This window comes from Triturus cristatus, chromosome 8 (assembly GCF_964204655.1).
Source record: "Triturus cristatus chromosome 8, aTriCri1.1, whole genome shotgun sequence".
In the NCBI taxonomy this organism is placed as follows: Eukaryota; Metazoa; Chordata; class Amphibia; order Caudata; family Salamandridae; genus Triturus; species Triturus cristatus.
The window spans coordinates 1,099,642,474-1,099,662,450 of record NC_140591.1 but is presented as its reverse complement, the minus strand read 5'-3'; the positions used below and the strand labels follow the sequence as shown (position 1 = coordinate 1,099,662,450).

Sequence of the window (19,977 nt, the reverse complement as noted above, 5' to 3'; positions counted from 1 at the left end):
TTATCTTCAATCTGAGAATTACCTTAACACTGAAAACTGTTGCTAATTCTTAAACCTAGACCTTACCTGTTGTTGCTTTTTTGTGGAACAGTGACTGTTAAGCTTACTCTACAGGAACCCACAAACCTCCGTTGTGCCTCCTTAGGGTCATCTGGCAATGATGGATATAAGTGTATGCCACACAGCCATGTAGGATTGCTTAAGACTACCTTATCTTTACCCTGTATTATTTTCTCATTTCCCACTATTCTAAGGCCCTGGAGGTTGAGTTACCTCTCTGATTCCTGTATCAGATTTTGGACCACATTTGAGTGGAAAATTACTTTAGAAACCTTCTACCCTGACTTGGTATTGACAAACACTACATTTTTTTAAATGTTTGGAGACTTTTGATCTCAGGGAGGCACAGTTTTTAAAAGCTTTAGGGAGGTGATACCCATTTACAGGGTTCCACTTCTTACTTTTCTTCCCCATTCGAATTTTATCAAAATACAAAAGTAGATCTATTTTACCCATACTGGTTTTCGGTTGTCAGTGTTCATTTAGAGTTGGGGATACAGCCTTCACAGATGCTGTCTGATCTACACACCCAAAGTGATTGTACCCGCGTTTACCCCCTACCGATGTATCTTCACTCTGGAGGTAACATGACAAATTACTGTGACACATTTTTATTTTTTTATTTCAAAATCATTTTTATTGAAATTTTATAAGTCAAATATTATAGAAGCAGTACAGAAAGAAAAGGAATAATCGCATAATGGGGTATGATGGATGGGAGAGGGTACAACACAATTCGCTATAGAGTTATAGTGACATGGTACCATAGTGTTGTAACATATCATCAATGAATCATACTATCATAGTGTCATAGGTGCCAGAGTTGATTGAAGTACTATGAGCATATTGGCAGAGTCTTATGTAGTGGATTACTCCAAAGCTGTATCAAGAGATGGAGAGTAAAAAGAGAGATGAGAAGGTAGAAAGAAGAGAGACAGAATAAACAGTGTAGTAAATAAAGGAGGTGGAGGTTGAGGGGAATAAGGTGTGGGGAAGGTGGTGGGAGGGAAGCTAGGGAGGGGATGGGTTGGCATCTAAGGTAATACGTACTTAGCGATGTATGAGTCAAGTTTTGACCAGATTTTTAGTTTTTTCTTCAATGGAGTTTTCAGATAAATGCATAGACTTATTTGCCCCCCACCCCCCTGGTAAAATGACCCGTTCCCACCAAGCATTAACTGATTTGGAGAGGTCTTTCCAGACCGACAGAATAGTTTTAAGATCGATTGAAACTTGTATGTTCCATAAAATATGTCCTTCACTGTCCAGATGATGATATGTTTCAGGGGGAGGGTGCCTCCTGCAACAGAGTCGCGGTCAGTGGTCCAGCTTAGCTGTAGGATCTGCAAAATGGTAGTTCCAAGTCCAGACCAGAATTTCTTTTAAAAAAAGTGCATTTGAGGAGCATACGCTGTAAGTCTCCTGTCTCTTGAACGCATTTCCAGCATTTGTCTGAATCTCGGAAACCAAGTTTGTAGAGTATGGAAGAGATCCATGTGGGCCATATATGCAGTTCAAAGTCTAAATTGTGCTAAGGAGGGTGTGATCTTATTAGTCTTTAGGCTAGACCAAGTAGATGACCAGTTTAGGGTCATGTTATGAGTGGTGTTTTTGTTTTGCACAACATGAATATTCATTTATTATGTATTGATTTAGTGAGGGGGTAGTAGTATGTGTGCGAGTAGAGTTTAGAAACTGTGTGCCCCCCTTAGCTATGCTCTTCACTGTGCTTGGTAGGTCGGGTGTTCTTGGGGGTTATGGCTCGCGATAATGGCTTTGATCCTTACAAAGTGACAAAAGTCTATTTCCTCGAACTCCAATTTAGATATGAGTGTGGGAAGGATATAGGTTCCGTGAAAGAGCACAGACTCATTAGAAATACGATGCCTTTCTGTGTCCACTTCTCTTGGGCATGGGGAACCTGAAGAGTCCTTCTCTCTCTAGGTATGCTGTTTGGAGTCTACGGTAGTCTTGGAGGTTTAGGCCTCCAAGTTTCTTTGGAAGTCTGAGTTGTTTTAGAGCGATTTTCAGTTTTTTAGATTGTCAAAGAAAATAGTTGGGTAGGAGATGAAGCTTAGTAAAAAAGGTGCCCGACAGGTGGAGCAGTGACATGCTAATTAAGAAATTGATGAGAGATCATCATTTTGATGGTTTCAATGCACCACCACCATGTGTTGAATTTCAGTGCCAATTTATCTAGTATATAATTTTGGCTAGAGATGTTTTTTGTTGTTGTGGTCAAATGATTCTCAAAGGTTTTGGCTGAACCAAATGGCTAAGGTAATTTATTTTGTATGGAGCCCATTTGAGACTGTGACCCCCCCAATAACTGAGTTATTGCAGTGGACATTCAAGGGCAGGACCTCCGTTTTGTCCTTAAGAGAGTAACCTGAGGCTTCTGCATAATCTTTGATGGTTGACATGCTGTTGGATATGGCAAAGTCAGCTTGTGTTGTGAAAAGAAGGATGTTGCCTGCATATGCTGACACTTGTTGTGGGCCTGCAGAAAATTGGATACCGGTAATAGAGGCGTTCTCTCTAATTTTTATAACGAGTAGTTCCGTGGTGAGCAGAACAAGTAGATGGGAAAGGGGGCACCACCGTCTAGTGCCATGTAGTTTGAAGCTGTTCGTCAAACTGTGACACATTTTCTAACCTACTTATTGCGTCTGTCTTCTTTGAAGGTACCCAACATCTAACTGCCTCGGAATTGTGTGCTCTTTCTCTGTTTAACTCATTCTTCATTATTACCCTTCCATTTTTTTACCCTTCCAGTGCCTCCTCTACAACCCTTAATTTAATGTTTTGATACCCGCTTCCTATCCTCCTGAGCTTTAGGGACTCTACTACCATATATAGTTCATCTTGTAAAACATTTGATTACTTCTTTTCTTAACTAACATTGGTATTCTTGAGATGTACATTGAAGATGGACTATGAACAGATGCTACCGTTGCCTCCCCAGCCTCCTCAGTGGGAGACATTGGTCTTACCAAAGCTGACGTACAAGAATCTGTTGCACACACATCATTTGCTTTAGATTTTAAAAGCTCAGTCTGTTTTCATTACTTCTTTATTATGTATAATTGTTTCAGGCTTACCATGCAGAGTTTTTTTTGCATCAGGGGCATTAGTTCTAACAGGGGTGATAAGGAAACTGATGCAGGTTCGGTCATTTGTGACTGATGTTGGTTTTCTCAGCCTTTTGCGCCATACTCTAACCCCAATCTGCTGGTCAGAAAATCTTCAACCTCTTTAGATTTGCATCTACAAGAGGAATATTATCCCCAGGTCAAAAAATTCACTTGTGATAGCATTGTCTATCTGAGTTATTAACTGTGACTGGCATAGTAAAGATGATAAGCAGTGGTCTGGGTGAGCAGAATGTAGCAAACAAGAGAATGAGGATAAGAACGGTTCCAGATACTACATAGGAAGACCTTGTGAAAGCTCTAAATCACACGGCACTTAATTTGCAAATAAATCACCATGTTCAAATATTTCCCCCTGATTTTGGAGACTGCAGGGAATTGGAGAATCCACATGCTGTCTATGTTTCAAGTACATTCACACAAATACCTTTATTGAATTTGCCAGGTTTAATCTTGGTGAGCAATCTTGAGGAGCAACACAGCCACTTGCTGAACCATTCCTTAGACCCTCTCCTAGTTGGTTATTCAATTTGTCTTTTTACCCTTCCTTCTGTTACTTGATTTATCTTCTACCCCACATTGCTTCTCTCTGTTGAGCATGTTGCGCACTGAAGGGCCCTTTCTTAGATTCGTTATCCCTTAGGCCAAGTATTTTAGTTCCCTTACCTAAGGGTGCAAAAGAAATGGGAAAACAAGCTTTCAACTGACACCTCCTTCCTGAAGATACTGCTGCTGCTGCTGCTACTGCTGTCAGCGCCTCCACCGTAAACACATGGCATATTCCACACCCTCTGATGAAGGTGGTCCAGCCAAATATGTATGCGTGCAATAAATTGAGGTATGTGACTCACTTCAACTCACTTTGATCCAACAGGGACAAAAACACTCACCCGAGGACTCGCCAGCCTGTTTCCTCTAAGTCCACTACCATGCCACACGTCCACCCTGTCATCTCGCCACGAGAGGAGGCGAGTTGAGTATTGCAAGCCACGGAACCTCAAATGGGGCAAACATGCATAAGTTCCAGCGTTCAAGTGATCAAATGGCTGGATGCTGGTACAAAAGTCCAGCTAAGCTATAGTATCATGTGTAATAAATGTACTCTCGCAGGAACACCCCACGGCTGGAGAAAAACTGCCAAATTAAAGGCAAAAGCCTCCATGCACCAAACCAAGCAAGCGTTCTTTGAGAGGTGATTGAGAGGTTGTTCAAACTCGAGGTTTCAAGCTTCTTTTAAGCTGATAGTGAAACTCCGAAGTGTTGTGCGGCAGTGCAGCCGAAGTTACAATTTTTTTCTTTTAAAAAGCAGTCTTCAATGCTTCAAGTTTCAAATAAAGAAGCAGACCAGAAAAACAGTGGCGACTGCCACAAACAAGGGGTGGTTGGGCGGGTGAGGGAAACGCGGGAAGGGGAGTGTGTGGGGGGTGTTAGTAATAATATCTATTAAAAAAAGAACTTACCTGAAGCTGCCGGCCGCCTCCCGCGTCGTGCCTCCTGTCCCATTCCTGGTCCCAGCAGCCCCTAGAACAGAATCCCATCCAATCCCATTGCTGTTTTCATGCTATGAGAGAAGCATGTGGATTGTCCCGAGCGGGCTGAAAAGACGGTCCGCTCAGGACTAGGAGTCTGTAGGATTTCTCCAGCCTAGCTGATCAATGCAGCTGGGTTCGAGAAACCGAAGTGCGCATGTGTGTTTTGCCAGCTTGAGACTGCCGGCCAAACACATATGTGCACTTAGGGAGTGCACATAGCACTCCTCCTCCCATGCTCCACCCCGCTCCTCCCTGCACAATCTTGGTCAGAGCCTGCAAATGAAAAATGAAACGATGCTAGAACATCGTTTTATTTTTCATTTGCAGGCTCTGAGCCTGGCAATGGGACGACGCTCCTCCACCATTGGGGAGGAGCCACCGCTGCAAAATGTTGATCAGTGCAGCTTTTGGAACAAGTCTGGCTCGGGTGGGCACGAGAACAGCAGCAGTAGCAGATGATGGACTTTGACCGACGGAGGAGGTACGTACACCAGTGTCTGGAGTGAAAAGTATTTGAAAAATAACACATGCCATTTATACAGATTGAGCATATTGAATTTAGTGTTGAGTTTTGAGATACCTTAAGATGTGTCTGCTATTCCTCTACTATATTGAAATATTTACAAACAAGCACTGGCAAAAATCAATAGCTCGGCACCGACATTTAGAAAGCAAGACCTATTGAGTTTGCCACGGTTTGTTGAAACTTCGCCAGTCACAGACTGCTGCTTAAGTGAGAGGCATGAATTAGAATCACCAGTAGGAGGCTGATATCTTTGAATTGGTTCTCAGAAGTCCGAGGAATGTTTCAGCTTGACAATAAAGATGAGTAATTATTCGGGCATTGCTTCTCTTAATGATGACCATGAAAACGTGGATTCACAAATCAAGTCAGTTTTGGCTTCAACTCCCTAAGTGAGCATGACGGACAGCTCAATCATTTGTACCTTTTGTACAAAGCAGGTGTAAAATTCTTGGCCACTGTCTCTCTTTTTTATTTTATTTTTTTAACAGTTGGAGGTCACTACTGTGGGGAATGGGGATGTAAGCTAAAGTGATGTTTTTACAATTTCAAATAAAGTTTATTTGTGGTTCTGTGACCCATCTCCTCCTTTAGAAGTTAGATTTAGCTTCAAAAATGTGTTTCTATTTATGCCTTTTTATTCACAGTTGCCCCATATTCTTGGAGGAGACATTTCAAAGGCATAATCACTCACTAGCTCGAAGAGCTTTCCTTTCCTCTGTCATATAGATATTCACATTTACTTTCTGAGATTTGAAGTAATTTTCTCCCCTTTCATATTGTACACTTCAAAATCTTTATTTACATTTCTACAATAAAGCCTAATTAAATGGTCGCTTTCATTCACTTTCACCACTACATTAGATATTATTTATGATTATGATCCTTTTTGTCTCAAAGCAATAGAAGGAAGGAGATGTCTCTTGCTAGTTGAGCAACTAGCCTACCCCTGCACTGCAGGCAGTAGCGACTGGTAGGGAACGGCAGCGGAGGGGGAGTGGAGGTGTGGGGGGGGGATGGGGTAGAAAATAACAAAAAATAATAAAACTTACCTGCTGCTCGCGCTGCCAGCCGTCTCCTCTCTGCAGCCTCTCCAGTCTCCTCGTTGCAGGGCAAGCACCCGGATTCCCAGGGTCCCTAAACCAACTACAACGCTGCAATGTAGCGTTGATTGGTTCCCCTAAGTTCCCATAGCCAATCCCAACACTGTATTGCAGCATTGTGATTGGTCTGAGCGCTGTGGTTCGGCGCTCAGACCGGAACAGGTTGCCTGTGCATGTTCACCACCAGGTTGCATTACACAGCCTGGTTGGGGAACATGCAAAGTGCACGTGAAAGTTTGGCTGGCCCAAGACTTTGGGCCAGTCAAACATTCATGCGCACTTTGAGTGGCCAAACTACTCCTCCCCTGACCCCTGCCAGCCCCGCCCCTCCCTGCACCTAGGAAGGGAAAAAGAAAATGATAACGCGTTTCGTTATTATCATTTTCCTCTGCACTGCCTTAAAGCAGTGGGGTGACGCTCCACCGCCTTAGCGGAGGAGCCGCCCCAAACTGCAGAGTTCATTCTACTTCTCAGAAAGTGACTGTGGACCCCTCTCAGATTTTCTAAATGCTCCCTCGCACCTCTGCACCAGTCCATACACGTCACAGCACCTAAAACACACAGCGTTCCCTCTGCCTGACCTTGCACACCGTGCCTTCCCTGCACACTGTTCTATCCCCAGCCCAAATCGAACTATAATGTTCTCTTTGCACCTTAGAGAGCAAACCTTGGGGTGTCCCTTAAAACATTCTTCTGCGTCTCCATCACAACTTCCTCCGCTCTCTTGCCGCTCCTTTTTAGACCGCACACAGCCTGATCCCCATGCCCAACTTTCTTTTCAGTCTTTGAGAGTCAGTGGAGGCACACAGAACCTCTGCAGTGTGCACTGCTCACTTCCAAAGGCAACCATGGAACAAGGACAATCTAGACGCCCACAGCAGAATACATTCACCACATGTATATGTGGACAGGCCTTTTGATCTTCCTCAGTGCCTATGTATATTCAGTTGATCATCTATGCACAGTTATGTTTGCACATCAGCAACCTACCATTTGTTATGTCACGTTACAGCTAATTCTAGAAAGCCTAAATTAATTTTATGTATTAAAATTATGCATCATGAAATTCGTTTTTCAAGCCCCAATACTGCAAGCAACAGATACTTGCTATTTGTGTCAATTTAGACATGACCTGCAATATGTAATAGGCAACTACACGTTGTTCAGTTCTTGTTATCAGTTTACTCCCAGACGTGGCATTTTGTGTAACAGTGGCAACTGGCATCATGTAATATCACTTAATGAGTTGTTATCTCTTTGTTTCCAGCACTATCAGTGCAGTTTGGGTTTAAGAGCTCCGCAGAGCTTCCCTCTTGAAAATGGACATGAAAGGGAGGTAAGTCCTGACGTGGAAGTGTGTACAGTTGTATTGGAATAGTTAAGGGTAGGAATGTTGGCCAGTGGCATCAGTTCAATACAATTTAAGAGTTTGAAATAATCACTTACTTTACTGAATGAGCGAATGCAACAACTTACCCTAATTCCTTCAACATGTGCGTGTGAAGGAAGAACTTCCCTTCTAAGACCTTTTTTGATAAACGTGGGTCCATTTGCTTATTTATAAAAACCTAGTTCTAGCTCAGGGCAATTGTGATATGGTCAGTCATAATCAGCACATGGTTAATCAAAATGACCTATTAGCACATACATCACATCACAAGAAGTATGTATATTTCCTGAGTTTTACTTGGGGCGGGAACAAATTTAATCACTTTCCTAACTTAAGTGTGAGTATTAGATGTTATGATTATCTCCAGAATTAGTCTCTGCAGCTTTAAAACCATTGGTACTGTTGCGCTTTGAAAGTGGTGTGACATAAACACCAAACCACAAATCGAACCCAGTGCTTAATTTGTGCCGGTGGTTTCCAGTGCTTAGCACCGGCAACTTAATTGGTTTCCGGTGCTCAGTACCGGCACTTGTCAACACCACACTTGCCACATGGTGGCACTGCTCATCTAATTTAGAGATGAGCAGAACAGTGGTTGTTTATGAATACAATATACATTCAAAACTACTAATACCTGCCTCCCCAACCGTTCCTTTAGCTTTGGGGACCTGGAATCATCTGAACTGTCGCACTTGCAAGAGAGATGATTAGGAGTTGTTTTGGCAGCGATGACATTGGCGATGAGTGGTGCAAACTGCAGTGGCTTCATGGTCAGGGCTCTGGCAGTGTTCATTTTGCAAGTTAAGCACTGATAGAATATGGAACATTAACATGAGTCGCAGGCAAAGTGTGTGTGTGTGATGGGGGAGGGTGGTTTCCCCGAGAAAATTTCAGATTGTATTTTATTAGTGAACACGTTTGGTCCCTAAACAGCAGCTCGTCACTTTCACCAACCACTCATATTCCCTCGTGTCTCACATGGACAGTTGGCATTTAATGTCCACTTATCAGCATCTTTAAATACCATGGATCACCTTCATATTGCAGATAGTTTTACCTTTGTTATGGGAGTTTGGACAGCATTATGTTTAGAACGGCAAACAGTAGGAAATGAATGGGTACCAATATGCTAAAGTAACCACTATGTAGTCACATCTCACTGGGGTACTCGCCAAATTTACCTCTATACCATGGATTTTAGGGGGCGACAACAATTGCACACTAGACCTCACATTAGATCGCTCCCACCCCCCACCCACACATTCAACCGCCCAGAGACAAACAGAACGATTCAGAGCCTGGGTCACACAATGGGCACTCACTGACGTATGGAGAATGCAACACCCGCAGACTAAGCTATATTCGTTCCACTGTATCCCACATAACCTTAGAGTCCTTCTAGACAGATTCTTATGCTCAGCGGCGGTTCTGCCCAAAGTGCACCACACAGATTACATGGGAAGGGTCATTTCCGACCACGATGCTCACATTCTGCAATTAAATTGGAGACCCCCGCACCCCCCAGTCCTTACATGGCGCCTCCCACGGGACTGCCTAGCAGATCCAGTCTTCAAACATGACCAGGGGCAAAGTATACAAGACTACTTCACAAACAACGTAGGGACAGCATCTTCCACGTTGATAAAATGGTACACATTCAAAGTGGTAGCCCGGGGAAAATGTATTAAACAAATAGTGGGTGTAAAACGGACCCTAGAGCAAGCACTCACCAAAGCCGAAAACTACCTCGACACCGTTACTGAAGAGGATGACATATCAGAGGAAGTAGCAACACAGATCGCCGAGGCCAGGACAGAATATATGACGGCTTGCGTCGACCTTCGACGCTACAACTTCAGGTCATATGCAACCCAAATGCACAAGGAACGCGGTAAAACGGATACCTTGCTAGCATGGTTAGCCAAACAAGACAGTGACATGAAACCCATAACTGAGGTAATAGACCCCCTCGGTAACTAAGTACGATCCCAAGACCAGATCCTCTCAGCATTCCATCAACACTACTCGGAAGTTTACTGGCACCCAAGCCCGATCGAGCAGGACATAATAGACCACTTTCTCGATCCCCTAACGATCCCCGAGATTACAAGAGAGGATAGTACGTCATTAGAGGCGAGGATACAACCTGCAGACATTACCCATACCCTACGCACCTTAGCTCGCAACAAAGCACCGAGGCTAGATGGTCTCCCCTTAGAATACTACAAGACCTTCTCCCCCCTGCTGGTCCCCCGACTGGCGGCGATGTACACCACAGCATTAGATACATGTGAGTTGCCGAAATCCCTCCGGGAATCCGTTATCGTGACCTTCCTGAAACCCAACCGCGACCCAAAATTGATGGCATCCTATCGCCCCATTACGCTCCTCTCCACCAATTGCAAGATTCTAGGAAATATATTAACGGATAGATACACACAAATCATACGGCCCCTAGTACACCCCGATCAATGTGGTTTCGTCCCAGGCAGGAACACATCCCAGAATATACGCCGACTACTTCATGTCCAAGATCAAGTAGGCAACACTTACCCCCGAGCAGCCTGTCTTATACTAGACCTCGAAAAGGCTTTTGACACCCTCACTTGGCAGTATCTCTTCTCGGTTCTACAACGAATAGGACTTTGCCCCACCCTCTTTGCGTAAACACGTCTCTTATACACCAAACTCACCTCACGCATTCGCATAGGGCGCTACATCTCACCAGAATTCGCGGTGCAGCGAGGCACGAGGCAGGGCTGCCCGCTCTCACCTCTGCTTTTCACCCTTGCGGTAGAACCGCTGGCCATACGTCTGCGGCGAGAGGGGGAACAATGGGGCATCCCCATAGCAAATGCCGTGGATAGTGTCTCTATGTTTGCAGATGATCTTCTAATATATATTAGAGACATCACCGAGGATTTAACACCCATCTGGACCACGCTGACAGAATTCGCAGAAGTCTCCGGGTTAAGAGTAAACTGGGAGAAATCTACAGTGTACACGTTGCACCTGAACCTTCCTCCCCGGGTCGTCAGACTAGGCGCTCAGACCATCGTTTGGAACGCAGAGGCCCCCCGATACCTCTGGGTTCGTCTCTATCGCACCCCGGCTGACATTTACGAAGGTAACCACCGTAGGGCACTGGCTGGCATCAGATCCTCGGCAGGATTCTGGAAAAACCTACCGTTGGCTCCGATTGGCCGGGTCGCCATTGCCAAAATGATAATAGTTCCGTGGCTACTTTACTACTTCACGAACTTGCCAATAATCCCGCCCAGAACCTTCTTTTGAGATCTAGACGCACTCCTCTGCTCACTGATATGGGGAACAAGCAGAAATAGGATAGCACTAGCGAAGTTACAACTACCTACCACACAGGGAGGACTGGACGCCCCATCCTTTGAATCCTATTTCGTAGCCGCACAATTGCAGTGGCTCTCCTATTGGACGGCAGGCAGACACATAGGGGAGACATACACCACGAATGGTCCAGTGCCCATTCTAGAACTCCGTCGACTGCTATTACAGGGCACCAAACCAAGACATACATATCCCCTACAGGTAACAGTGGCACGCAAGTGCATGCAAAGGATACACCGTATATGTTGTCAGGGAGGCCTCCATATCCCCCCCCTTCTTCCACTGGTCAGCTGGCCTCAACATGAACACTACTATACACCTAACATGCTACATACATGGACAGATTGCGGCATCACTGAGGTTGAGTCGCTATTTGAAGATGGCCAGCTTAGGCCCTTCCAGCGACTGATAGAGGACCACGATCTCCCTGCTGGCCAGTTCTTACTCCACCACCAACTCCTCGCAAACTATCGTCAATACCATGACCTCTCGACAGCAGAACCAACTACACACCCGGTCGTACACACAATTTTACATATGGGAGCGGGACAACACTTGGTCACATGGCTCTATAAAGCCATCAGGGAGCTCGGGAACAAACCACTAGAGACCCTATGGGCCACCTGGGAAGACGAACTAGGTCGCTCTCTACATGAGAAAGAATGGGAAAGAGCTCTCGAACACCCTAAGAAGGCGTCTCGAAACGCGTGCTTCAAAAATATACAATTCTATATCCTACACAGAGCGTACTTGACACCAGCGCGCCTCCAATGCATTTACCCCCGACACCCAGTTCTTATGCCTCAGATGCCAAGTGCAAGTGGCGGATTTTCAACATATGTTCTGGAGCTGTCCCACATTACAGTCATACTGGCAACACATTCATAAGTCACTCAGGGATCTCACTGGGCTCACATATCTGAGTACATGGGAAGCCTGTGCACTGGGTATTTATCAGAAGAGGAAACAACACAAAGTACCCCTCAGATTTGTCTCACTGGCCATATTATTAGCCAAACGGAACATAGCCATGCACTGGCGGTCCCACACAGGCCCTCCGATCGCTGCATGGGTGGGGGCGGTACACAAATGGGCAATGGCGGAGGAAGAAACATTAAGAGAAGAAGAGGTGAAAGGGATGCGCAAACACCCCATATCATTGGACTGGGCTATCCTACTGAATCAATTCAAACAATCACTAACCCATGACGACCCGGAGAGAGACCCTCACACACCACTAGACACACAGTCATAGATGTAGGCCGCGAACATGGATGCCAGATCTCCCGCAGCGCACATTTAAAGTCGCTAGGTATTAGTGCTGGGCTCTACGCCTTAAGTGTAAGCCGGACCCCCGGACTTCGACCGATCACGGGTCCCCCCCCTTTGCCCCTGGAAACTTGCGAAACCCCCATTCACCGAGACACATGCAGCCCTAAGACCTCATCCGACACCTGTACCAAGAATTCCATGAACACCCCCCCAGTTTTCTCCCCCCCCCCCCAGTTATATTCAACAATTCTCCGTAGAAAGCCGTCAGTCGTGACGAGAAACTCGACTAATTACTGCGCGAATCACAAAACATTGATATCACTACAAGTAAATGCGCTCTGATGAATCGCTACATGATGCAAAATGTCACTGTATGCAAAATGTCAATAAAAATGTAAGTAACCACTATGTAGTCGAGAGCCAAAAGTGTGCAAGTGACATCCACAGTAAGTCAAGGATGGGTACCATTATGCCATGGATAGTCAGGATGTGGCCTAAAAATGCACGTTACATCGTGACTGAGGAAAGCCAGATGTTGGCGAAAAATGCTGTGTTTTTCGTGGCCATCATTCATGTCAAGGCTGGTCAGAGTTTTATAAAAAATTTCCCCCATTAAGTCATGTTGTGGCCATTATTATGACATGGAAAGTGTCATAGTCACCGAACAGGTCCATATTATGTCATGAGGTGGCTGAACAAAGCCATAATGCTACCAAGGAAGCTCACGTTCTATGAAGGAGGGCCACTAGAGATGTCTTTCTTTCGTTCTTTCTCTCCACCTGACCCAGCCCCTGTCCTTTCTGATTAAAACCTTAACATGCTGCCATTGGCCTTTTCCAACGCTCTTTCCTCCCCCCGACTCCGTGAGCCAGTTCTTCCTCACTTACTTAGGAGCCTGCTGACAGCCATATCGGAGTTCACAATTGGGCTGCGAGCCGCCATTTCTTCTTGCCATGCTCTCTCCGCGTTTGATAGGACGGAGGCCTTGTTTGGAAACCGCATTAGCCCCCCGAAGAAATGTCTATGTGTGAGATATTGCATTGCCGGATGAATGCACAGCATGTCCGCTTCGGATTGAGGAAGTATAAAGGGAGCAAAAATGAATGTCGCACAATCCATAGAGCCCTCTTGAGTGATTCCTGTCATCTGTGATTCTCATAAGTACACTTTGCACTCAGTGCACAGTCTATCGAAATATAAACAAATCGGCCAGCTGTGTGTCTTTACTTTTCTCCCATTTGAAGCAGGAGAAAACTGCGTATCTTTCTCCTTCTGTTAGTGGAGCAGTTCCGCTGCTCCACATACACCAGCCGACAATGGCGGTTTCATTTGGGGATGCTGGACATGCTGCAGGAAAATGCTTGTTCCACAGCTGAAAAGCTGAGCTCAAGCAGTAAGCTCACTATGGCTTGAATCCTGGCATAAATATGGCCTTCAGTGCTCATACTTTATGGTTATAAATGCCAAGCAGAATTGCTGCCACCAGAACATTTGTGTCCCCAGTAGAAGCAATGCTTCATAACAGTGCTGTGCACTGTAATCATCAAGAATATTATGCCATTAAGTATGGGGTTCATATCACCCTCAAGGTTAAGCGTGGACTAGAACTAACATTTGAATACACTGTGGTCACAGAAAGTTCTCATCTTAGAAATGTATTAAGTGTTTTAGGAGTGTATGTACCACGTTAACCTAAAATGCCATCCTTATTTTTAAGTTTAAAAAGCTTTATTGAAAGAAATACAAATGTACCAGTAAACCTGTAATACAGAGAAACAATGTAAAACGAGCATTATAACGGTATCCGACTGCAATTTAAAAACAGAAGAAAAAGCTATTTAAATATTTTTAAGGTAAAAATAACAAGGGGGGGAGGGGAAGAGAGGAAAAAGGGAAAATGTAAACCAATGAGGCATATAACTTGAGGTGAATAATAAATGCAAACTTCGGAGGATAAGAGAAGTAATCTCAAACAACTTAATGTAACTACTAAATTGCTAAAATTATAGAAATCAAAAGAACAGAGAAAACATTCAAGGAGGTTTAAAATTTGCAACATTTGATCGGGAATCAAGTGTCAACGCCAAGCTGTCTAAATAAATAGTCAAAGGTAACCAGAAAAGATCCCTATTAAAAGTTGGTTTGCAAGAAGAGGCAAAAGCAATATCAAGACGATGAAAGTGACAGATATTGTTCCACCATTGTTGTATAGAGAGCTTGTTGAGTGTTTTCCAGTTAAGTGTAATATCTTGGAAGGCTAAAGCAAGCATAAGATCAAAGAGGCCTTGTGTGTGAGGGGAAAGATCTAAAGAATCCGATAGGCTACCAGCAGAAAGGAGAGGGATAGAATGAGGAATAGAGATGTTAAGTATACAAGAAATATAGGACCAAACTTTCTCCCAGAAAATGGAAACTGAAGAACAAAGGAAAAGAAGGTGCTTGAGATCAGCATCAGAGGAGCCACAGGACCACCAATTGGTATCATTGGACAGAGAAAAACGAGCTAAGGAGATAGGGGTAAGATAAAGTCTGTGATATAGAAAAAACATTGATTGAGTAAGAGAGGCAGAACGAGAAATTTTTAGAGAACGGGACCAAAGTTGATCCAAAAAGGAAATATTCCACTCGCATCCCAGATCAGATTCCCATAAGAGTTCCAATTTAGTCTTAATATGCTCTGGGTTGGGGGCCGAGAAATACTTCTAGATAAGAGAAGCCTTGGGGAGCAAAAAAGGATATGTAGGAGAGGATTTGGAGGAACAGGGGGAGAGAGGGACGGAATAGAATAAAGTGTCTAGAATTCTCGCCATTAGAATAGAACATTTCGGTAAAAATGAGCGAGGACATTGAAAAGTAGATTGGAATTGGGGAAAGGAATAATGAGATGTACCATCAAAAATATGTTTAACCCAAATTATGCCTTTCCGTCGCCAAGTGTTCCAAAAAATAGGACTATTATTTACAGTAATAAGGGAATTGTACCAAATAGACGACTCCCAAAAAATGTCTCTGGATATAGATTTTGGAGAAATAATAGGTTTTAATAAAGAGTATGTTTAAACCAGGGAGGAGAAGTGTAAGAGGATTTTGCAGAAAAGGTGAGAACTTCCTTAAAATAGAAAGGCAACAACAGATCATGTTCGATGGATAGCCAAAGGGGAGTGTATGGGGAAATGTCGGAGATAAGCCATTTTGAGGCTTGGCGAAGGGTAAATGATTTGTGATAAAGACGGAAATCAGGAAAGTCAACACCTCCATTAGGTTTTGCTTTACATAGTGAGGATAAGGATATTCTGGCTCTTTTACCCTTCCAAAGGAATTTGGATAAACAGGAATCATTCCTTTTAAAATAGCAAGTAGGGATATGGACAGGAAACATAGAGAGGGCATAGATTAAGATGGGGGTAACCATCATCTTGATTGAGTCTAAACGGCCCCTCCAGGAGAGAAAGAGGATTCTAAGATGAAAGCAGTTTGTCAATCCGAGATAGAGTCCCAGACATATTTAATTTGATGGTAGAAGCAATGGAATTAGAAAACCACATACCTAAGTATTTGATTTTGGAACTGCTCCAAGTGAAACCAGTAGAAGAAAACGAATGAGGAAGGCATGTGTTAGTGAGAGGGAGTATTTCTGTCTTATCCGAGTTAATTTTATACCCAGAGACAAGGGAAAAAGAAGTGAATTCACGCAGGAGCGAGAGGATAGAAGTATCCGGATCAGAAATAAAAAGTAGAATATCATCTGCATAAGCGGAGAGTTTTAAATGATGATCATCTTAAGAAAAGCCAGAATTAGAAGTATTATTGCGAATGGAAGATAAGAAAGGTTCAAGAGTAAGAACAAAAAGAAGGGAAAGAGGACAAACTTTGCGAACTCCGCGTTGAAGTGGAAAGTACGAGATTAGTTTAGGGTCAAAACCATGCCATTTGAGAGCCGCAAATAAGAAAGACCAATCCACTCTATCAAATGCCTTTTCGGCATCGACAGAAATAGCCGCTAGAGAAGTGGAAAGTGAGGGAACCTTATTTAAAACATTAAGAAAGAGGCGAGAATTATCCGAAGTCAGTCTACCTTTGACAAAACCACACTGCTCTTTACCGACCAAGTGTGGCATAAGAGGATCTAAACGTAGTGCAAGTATTTTGGCAAAAAGCTTATAATCTACATTAACCAAAGAGATCGGACGATAGTTTTTACAGTACATGGGATCCCGTCCTTCCTTGTGAATAAGGCACATGGTGGCTTCCTGGAAGGTGCCCTCCGTTTTCCCAGAAAGATAAAAGGAATGAAAAAGATTTAAAAGTTTAGGGAGTAATAATGTGGAAAAATGTAAAACAAATGAAACAGAGAAGCCGTTAGGCCCAGGAGTTTTCCCTTTCTTTAAAAGTCTTAGAGCAGAGGACAATTCGGTAAAAGATAAATCTGTCTCAAGATCAGATAGATTAAGATGGGAGGTAGATGGTGATGGTATATTATCTAGATAGGATTGGACAAGGGAGTTAGAGGGAGGGGACTCTGGGGTATAAAGATCCATATAGAACAATTTGAATGTGTCAACAATATCTTGATCTTTGTGCAGCCAAGAACCATCAGGAGAGTAAATAGTGTCAATCAGAGTTCGTTCCTTGCATGTTTTCAAATAGTTCGCCAGAAGCTTCCCAACTTTATTTCGAACCCCATAGTAACGAGCGCTGCTACGTAATAGAATGGAAGAAGCATTATCAGTAGAAGTTTTGTTAAACGCTAACTTAGCGCGTATCAAGGCTGGAAGCACGGAATCTTTCGATGACGTGTAGAACTCATGCTCCAAAGACTTAATGTGAGCCAGGGTAGCTTTAGGTTGCTGAATGAAGCGTTTCTTCTTTTTCGAAACATAATCTATAATGAAGCCTCTTGCAGTGGCTTTAAAGGAATCCCATAGAATATGGGGAGAGGAAGACGTATTGGTGTTTAGATCAAAGAAGTCATTCGCAAAAGCAGTAAAGGAGGAGGAAAAAGTAGGATCTAGAAGGAGAGAGTTGTTAAAGCGCCAATTGGAGGATCTGGGGTGTGGTGGAAGCAAATCAAGATCAGTTATAAGTGGGTCATGATCAGAGATAACAATAGGTTCAAGAGAGGAGGATAAAAGATTTTGAGACCAGGATTGCGAGAGAAAGATATAGTCTAAGCGAGAGAGAGAGAACTGTGAGGAGGAGAAAAGAAGAAGTCTAGGGAATCAGGGTGGGAGAGTCTCCAAGAGTCTACAAGGTGAGCTTGGGATATGGTATCAAGAAATTGTTTATGTGCTTTGTGAGGAGTGAAGCAGACTTGGGATTGGCGATATAACACCTTTTTTCTTGTTCAAGGAAGGGGAGTATAAAACTGAGCCCACCCAACTACGTTTTAACTTAAATGCTTCGGGTTCTGTAAGATGGGTCTCTTGTAAAAGGACCAAGTCAGGATTGTAAGAGGCAAGGTGGGACAATATTCTCTGTCTTTTGATGGGGTTAATAAAACCTTTCACATTCCAAGAAATGACTCTGAACTCAAGGCATCAAGGGAACATTATAAAAAATATATGTGAAATGAAAGAAAGAAATAAATAAAAAAATAGTTAGAGCATAGAAATAAAAAAAACGGCAATAGAAAACAATGAAACACCAAATCACGAAGTAGATGTGAAAAAGAGGAAAGAAAAAGGGGGAAAGGAGGGTATGATAGAGAGTAAAAATAAAAGAAGACAGTACATGTCAAACGACGACTGCAGTATGTACCTTATGGAGCAAAAAGAGAATGGGAAGTGGCAAGGGACAATAAAGATAGCACACCCAACAGGGGGCGACACAACACGTCAGGACATCCATAAAAGGACCAGGAGCATGAGTCGGAACACGGATGGAAGTTGAAAAAATATTCAACCTGTAAAGAGGAGAGAATAAAACCTAAATTAAAACAAATACAAGGATGCCTATACCACAATAAAACACTTAAGAGAACTAAAAAGAAGAGATAAACATATAAGAGACAAGGACGAAAAGAGCATCAACATATCTGCAAAGAAAATACTAAATTAGTTAAAACGGACTTAAAAATATAACAATATAATTAGAAGATAAAAAATGAGCTAATTAAACCATGGAAATAGTGCAATCGAAATACAATAGGAAAGTCAAGAACCAGACGTAGAGAGAGATGTCTCCATTGACGTAGTAGAGTGGGAAAGAATACATTTTCGAAGTTCAGCTGGGTCCTCAAAGGTAGAAGTCTTGTTGAGAAAAGTGACTTTGAATAGACATGGATGGAATAGACCATATCTTACACCTAAGGAACGAAGAGGCGGGCGAAGATCAGAAATTCTTTGCGATGTTTAGCAGTCAGTGTAGAGACATCTTGAGAGATAAAAACTGTGGTGCCTTGCCAGGATAAGTTCTTTTTGGTTTTGGCTGCATTAAGAACCAGCAAAAGGTCAGTGAATTGCAACAATGAAATAATTACTCCACGGGGTTTAGCAGGTGCTGATGAGGAGGAGAGACGAGGACCAAGTCTATGAGCACGCTGAATGTTTAATTTGGTAGAGGCAGGTAGGTCCAAAAACTGAGGTAAAAAGGACGTAAAATATGTGACGGGATCCTCCCCCTCAAGACCCTGATGAAGTCCATAAATATGCAGATTATTACGACGATATCTGTTTCCCAAGTCTTCGGACGCTCTTTTCAGCTGGGAGATCTCTAATTCCAACGAAGATACCTTGGAAGATAGAACTTGAACATCATCCAGTTGATGCTCCACTGTCGCGATGCGAGAATCCATGGAAGACCATTTATCATCCAACATTTGCAGGCGAGAGTTAGTTTCCTCAATGAATGGGCGATGGGCGCACAGTTCCTCCCAAACCATCTCCAAAGAAACCGGAGAGGCAGACTTAGGGGGAGAATGAGGATCTTGCTTGAGTAGTGGAGGATAGTGACCCCTTAGATGACATGTTGGAGGAAAGTCCTGAAAGTACAAGAAGGTCACAGTCTGAAGGCGAATGTGATAAGCAAGAAAATGTATTAAACGTAGATACTCCCGATATGGAAGTAGTAGGAGTGCTCGTTGTCAAATTATGCTGGTGTAGGAGACGTCTGCCCCTACCCATGAAGTGGCAAGAAAGTTGTCTGGACGAGGAAAAGCGCCATACAGAAAAAGATGAAGTAGTTTAGGAAGAATAATCCACAAAGATAAGGAAGTCTCCAAGGAAAGCTGGCATCACAGAGAGAGAGACATCAAAAATAATGCGTAGGTGTTGGAAACAGCCCACTCCCACTCCGCAGGGTGGTGGTGGACCTTCCCGACACAATGGGGTAGCTTGGCTCGAGTGGTCAGGAAACAGGCGCAGTGCTAAGCATACAATATACCCATACAGTAACCATGCGTGCATCCGTTCCAAAAACGACTCTACACCGTAAAAATTATGAAAATATGCTTTCTTTATCTTTCTTCTCTTAGTTGCTGATTGGGAAAATAAATAACAATCACAATATACAAATTCTTAAATAGAGCAGGTCAAATAAATAATTGCTGTTTGCTGAAATAAATAGGGGTGATCATAAATAACAG

The 19,977-nt window shown here is 43.4% G+C and overlaps 1 protein-coding gene across 1 annotated transcript in view; it reads left to right on the top strand.

Annotated features, from left to right (window-relative positions):
• SEPTIN10 (septin 10) overlaps positions 1 to 19,977 on the top strand; it is a 445,878-nt gene that overhangs the window by 89,692 nt on the left and 336,209 nt on the right. The window contains exon 2 of the mRNA XM_085622645.1: positions 7,638 to 7,706. Coding sequence (XP_085478771.1) covers positions 7,638 to 7,706 — 69 coding nt within the window. The remainder of the gene's footprint in view (positions 1 to 7,637; positions 7,707 to 19,977) is intronic.